We start from the raw sequence: 6,000 nt of genomic DNA on the forward strand, positions 1-6,000 counted from the left end.
GCATCAGTCACTGGGTACTGTGATTGTACACTGGGATTCTCTGGGGAGTTTTGTCAGTCAGGTCGGTCGGTGTGCCTCAGTCACTGGGTACTGTGAATGTTCACCGGGATTCTCTGGGGAGCTCTGTCAGTCAGGTCGGTCGGTCGGTGTGACTCTTTAACTGGGTACTGTGATTGTTCACCGGGATTCTCTGGTGAGTAGTGAAATAACTTGGTGACAGGAATATATTGAAAATAACATTGCCAGGATTGAACATTGACATTATGTAATCTTTACAACGCAGCGGTAGCAGCTTTGCAATTATGACCTGTTCTTGTTATATTGCAGTGTGTCCACATGGCTTCTATGGTGCTGTAACCAGTTCTTGTTATATTGCAGCGTGTCCATATGGCTTCTATGGTGCTAGATGCGCTAGTGTGTGCAACTGCGACACTTCCTGCTTCTGTGATCACATCACAGGATCCTGCAACTCTACAGGGAAGCAAACATCACAGATTTTCCACAACTACCAACAAGGTGATCATGTCATTTTTGGGTGGTGGATCAGTGTTATTTGGAGAATTATGTGTTGAAAATATTTATCCTAATAATAATGAGCTGTCTTTGTTTAAGAATAAATTTCAGGCATGTAAAATTTAATTTTTTATCTCTTTTACCTCACCTCGCTATACCATTGCACCTCACCTCACCATTTATCTTACTCATTTATTCAGACCATCACCATTTTACCTCACCATTCTACCTCACCATTGCACCTCACCATTTTACCTCACCATTCCACATTGCACCTCACCTCACCCATTTTACCTCACCATTCCATTTACCTCACCATTGCACCTCACACCTCACCATTTTACCTCACCATTTTACATTACCATTGCACCTCACCTCACCATTTTACCTCACCATTCACCATTACCATTGCACCTCACCATTCCATTTCACCTCACCATTTTACCTCTCACCATTTTACCTCACCTCACCATTTTACCTCACATCACCATTTTACCTCACCATTGCACCATTTCACCTCACCATTTTACCTTACCATTGCACCTCACCTCACCATTTCACACCACACCATCACCATTCCACCTCACCATCACCATTTCACCTCACCATTTCTACCTTACCATTGCACCTCACTCACCATCACCATTCTACCTCACCATTCCACCTCACATCACCATTGCACCTCACCATTTTACCTTACCATTGCACCTCACCTCACCATTCTACCTCACCTCACCATTCCACCTCACATCACCATTCCACCTCACATCACCATTCCATTCCATCACCTTTCACACCTCACCATTCCACCTCACCTCACCATTTCCTCACATCATTTCACATTCCACCATTCCACCTCACCATTCCATTCACCTCTCCATTCCATTTCACCTCACCATTCCTCCTTACCATTGCACCTCACCTCTCCATTTCACATCACTCTCCATTCCCTCACATCACCATTCAACCTCTCCTCACCATTTTACCTCACACCATTCTACCTTACCATTGCACCTCACCTCACCATTTTACCTTACCATTGCACCTCACCTCTCCATTCCACCTTGCCTTACCATTGCACCTCACCTCACCATTGCACCTCACCTCACCATTTCACATAATTTCACCATATATTTCACCTCACTTCACCATTCACCATAGTAAGTGTGTTCATTATGAATATTTCAAATGTAAAGTCCCATCAACTGAAAATTCAAGGACCCATCAGAATTGAAAGGAGTTGAAAGTACACATGTCAGTTTGAACATTTCTTATAATTGGCATTTAAATTATTAACATTCAGGGAATTTTATGCATAATTAGAATTGAAATATCTGTGTTAGAATTGGCCTTCAGCAACTCATGCTTGTCCTAAAAGGCGACTAACAGGGTAGAGTGGTCAGGCTTGGTTGACATGTCATTGTATCCCAGTTGCATGGATCAATGCTCATGCTGTTGATCTCAGGATTATCTGGTCCAGACTCGATTTATTTGCAGACCACTGCCATATAGCTGGAATATTGCTGAGTCTGGCGTTAAGCAACATGCAAACAAAACCATTCCACCTCACATCACCATTTTACCTCACCTGACTTTAGTTTTGTGTGCTGATGTCTCTGCAGCTGGTAGCTGTATGGCCCAGGAGATGATCAAGTCCCAGCACCTGGTGGTGGACCAGTCGGATCAGTACAGGTAATGTTGACCTACAGATTCCCGGCTGTAGTAGGTTCACAGCAAATTATGCTGATTGTAGGAGGTGACGCCCATTGAGATTCCAGATTAGCACTGGTCCCCAGCAGCTTGTACTGGTCATGTATAAGACCAGATTAATCAAGCGGTCATGCTCAGTGTATGGTACATCACCATACCCTAATGCCATCACATAATTGAATCACTTGATCGTATGGGCCCTGGTCTATGAAGCAATCTTAGTGCTAAGCTGATAGTATCTCCAATGATACGTAGTTAAGATTGCTTTGTGTAACCTGACCCTAATCCAAACTTGGATTAGTTTTCGTCCACCATCTTATAACTGGAATATTGCTGAGTGTGGCTTTCAACAAACAGGACCCTACTTTGATGATGTTTTCAAGTTGAATTCCCAGGTAGCAGAAATTCCTATCAAATTTGCTGAATGAAAAATTTATGGAAGTAAATGTTAGTCAGTTACATGTAATCAAGCTATTACACAATTGCAAATAGCATATGTCGAAATAACCCACTTCTCGCCTAACTGGAAGTTCAGTGGCATGCGTAATCACGATATCCAGAAAAGCATGTTTACCGTAAAATCGGGCAAAATCTTAGAAAAATACTGAACAGCTGCTGAAAACAATAGATCAGACTATAGATGGCAATTAGGTCGCTCAGCCAGGTATGACGATGGACCGTCGACTCACCTGGCATGAAATGCACGTGCTGCCTACAGGCACAAGGGGTCATCTCAAAGATATTTTGTGCTTTTTTCATGTGTGTTGACTATGTCTCATCTACTGATTAACATCTTACGTGTCTTTCTTTCATAAAGTTTATGTTGAGATATGTAAGAGAGTATGATACCCGAAAACCATAGAAACGCATCGTAGTATATAGGTGGCTTGACCACCGGAAGATCGACAGGACTGGATATTAATTGTAAATTGTTATGACGTGCGTGTACCTCCCCAGTATAATTCATGCTAAAAGCACTAATTTGCATAAAGCCATGGTCTGTTCCAAGAAAGTCTTTTTGGACTTAGAAAAAACCGCATTGCTCATTTCTGCACTAATTTCCCCTCAGTAAAGTCCTTTTTCTCTGTTTCCTATCTCTCTACCAATGAGATTGTTGTTAGGCCGAACTTAGTTTAACAGATATTTCAGACTTTCACATATCAACTACATAAATTGTAGAGATAAATGAGAAAATACAGTTTTTTTCTATTTCCGACAGTACTATAGTTTGCTCATTTTCTTTTTCAATAATAAATTTGTAATAGCTGTGAGCTTTTTCATGTTTTGTTTTAATTTTGGCACATTTGGATCTCAGTGATCTCATTCTTTTTCCATGCAATGGCATTGGTTAAAGCGATGAAGAACATTATGCCACATGGGTACAATATGTGATTATATCTGATGTTCCCTGCATGTTGCTGGAATATTGCTAAAAGTCAGAATGTTTAATTCTTGATGGGCATTGTAATTGAAGAACATTATGCACATGCAATATGATTATATGAATTAAAATATAGAATGTTTAATTCTTGGATTTTGATGAATAGAAAAAATATAGTTTTGGTAACTTTGTGGAATAAACACTCTGTCCTGAAATTCTTGTCTGTGATGAGATCAAACTATTTTTGGTATTTTTGAATCCCAAATAACCGTGGTAACTTTGTTGAACAAAGTAGGATCTGTCCGGAACTTGTATGAACACTGTTACATTTCAGATTGTGTGTGTCAAGTTCTGTGACCCTGGGCATCATTGCAGCTGTCAGCATCATCATCAACATCACCCTCCTTTCCATCTACCTCAATGTGCGGCGACGACAAGCCAGTGATACGGATGAGGCTGTCAAAAAGACGATACGCAAGTTTGTCCTCCATGGTTCCACAGATGATTACTCCTGCTCTGATGGAGAGGGGACGGGAGAGCTGACCACTTTGTTTCAAACTCCACCTCGGAAAGGAAACGGTTGAATAGTTATCAGTATGATAAGTGTGTTTGTGGTCATGGTTTTGTGGAAGTTCATGATGAATGAGAGTGAAGTGTGTGTTTTTCAGGCATATCGTGATGTCTTTCAAGTGATGTCATAAACATGACATTATGAACATGATTGACATTGTCATTGACCACTGGTATATGTGCATGACTATCATGATCAGGTGAAAATATCAGCATTCCAAGAGTTTATGTATGGAATTGAACTCAGGTTCACCAGACCAGAATGGTTGTTACATACAGGTAGCGGATTTGCCAGATCCATTATTGAAGAAATTGGAAACAAAAAGTAAATGTTTTTGGCAGATCCATTCGTGGAAAAACAATATGAATACATCTCTCTCTGAATTCAATGGGTTTTTTTAAAATATGTGCTCTTAGATAACTTCTTAAGATTTGAAAAAAGGTCTTCAACAGAAAATAAAGATTAACAAAATATCCAGGGAAAGATTTGAAATAACTAAATTTCATTATTGTTATGAATAGCCATAGCTGACTTAGACAGTGACCTCTTCATGTCTGATCAGAAAAACATTTGGACAAGCATCAGTAAGATCATCCTCTCTATCTTGATGGCTATCATTATGGTAAACTCCACCATCCCCACATGGGCAAAATGTGAAAGCCCATTCCTGGTGTCCCCATTGTTCTGGAATATTGCTAAAAGCGGCAGAAAAATCAAACTCAAATTACCTTGATGGCTATCATTATGGTAAACCTCCACCATCCCTGAAACTATGAATACCATTGTTCTTGTAAGCTCAAATTAGCCATGCTTAATATCTGTTTGCTAATTTGACTAGCTGTGTTGCTAGGTCTAAGGTGTATTGTTTGTTACAGACATGTACTTGACTGGCAATTCAGGAATTAACATAAAAGTTAGTCTTCAACTGCGAACGTGTTTAATGTACATGAGGATGCCATGATTCTCTATTCAGAATGAGGCTCCTCGTCATTGGTCATGTCACCATGTACACGTTAGTTGAAAATAGCATGCACTGTTAGTTATATGCCTCTTCTTTAAATGTGACATATAATGTATGTTGTCATGATAAGAGTTCTTTTGTTTAACATGATTATGGAGAGATTGTTTTCAGATCACATAGCATACATAAGTTGTTTGTGATTATCAGCTTAATGTTGCCAGTTAAGTAACTGGACAGGAACAAATGTCTTGGAAACTTAGGAGTCATACTGATTCCACAGCTTGAGACTGTCTGTCTGATAGCACTGACCAGTATATTACGTCTCATGAACAACATTTTGTTTTCTCAATGACCATGTTTCTGGTGTGAGAAATTCAAATTCAAAATGCAGCCCCTGACTGACACTCAAAAGAATTCCCATAAACTTTTCAGGACCTTTCGTTACTATTGAACATGAGTTACCTCCCTTACCCCTTTTCGTTATGTCCACAATGGCATAGTGAAAAATCAAGGGGAGATAATCCTAGATCAAGGAATGGATCATGGGTTTTGTGTTAGTTTACCAAAATGCAAAGCCTAGAGATATAGAGGATTTAAAATCTCCCTGAGTAACCATTACAGTTTTGTGTATGTAGAATTGTTACAGGTCTTTTACATGATATATAATAGGAGCATCAGAGTACTATATCTTGACTCAAATGCTTCTTTACAATCACACAGAAAAAAACAGGTACACCTTTTACCTTTCCTTGGCTGATTTTTGACAGGTGAAGCATAAAAACACATAAGACTTTATCTCCACTGTATGTAAGAAATATTGACTACTGCGTATAAAAGTCTATATTCTAAAGATCAATTGTCTTC

At 39.5% G+C, this 6,000-nt stretch overlaps 1 protein-coding gene and 1 long non-coding RNA gene across 2 annotated transcripts in view; one reads left to right on the forward strand and one right to left on the reverse strand.

Annotated features, from left to right (window-relative positions):
- LOC124292369 (N-acetylglucosamine-1-phosphodiester alpha-N-acetylglucosaminidase-like) overlaps positions 1-4,404 on the forward strand; it is a 59,452-nt gene extending 55,048 nt beyond the window's left edge. Inside the window, 3 exon segments of the mRNA XM_046729456.1 lie at positions 379-516; positions 2,136-2,205; positions 3,939-4,404. Of these exon segments, the coding sequence (XP_046585412.1) occupies positions 379-516; positions 2,136-2,205; positions 3,939-4,188 (458 nt within the window). The 3' untranslated portion in view covers positions 4,189-4,404.
- A 171-nt stretch (positions 4,405-4,575) lies between these two features.
- On the reverse strand, positions 4,576-5,078 carry LOC124292370. Its single transcript, XR_006902435.1, has 2 exons — positions 4,904-5,078; positions 4,576-4,778 (listed from the first exon to the last, which is right to left on the reverse strand). It is a non-coding gene; the product is annotated as an uncharacterized LOC124292370 (long non-coding RNA).
- Positions 5,079-6,000: the final 922 nt, after the last annotated feature.

The sequence above is a fragment of the Haliotis rubra genome, unplaced genomic scaffold (assembly GCF_003918875.1).
Source record: "Haliotis rubra isolate DU_JTF1 unplaced genomic scaffold, ASM391887v1 Scf515, whole genome shotgun sequence".
NCBI lineage: Eukaryota > Metazoa > Mollusca > Gastropoda > Lepetellida > Haliotidae > Haliotis > Haliotis rubra.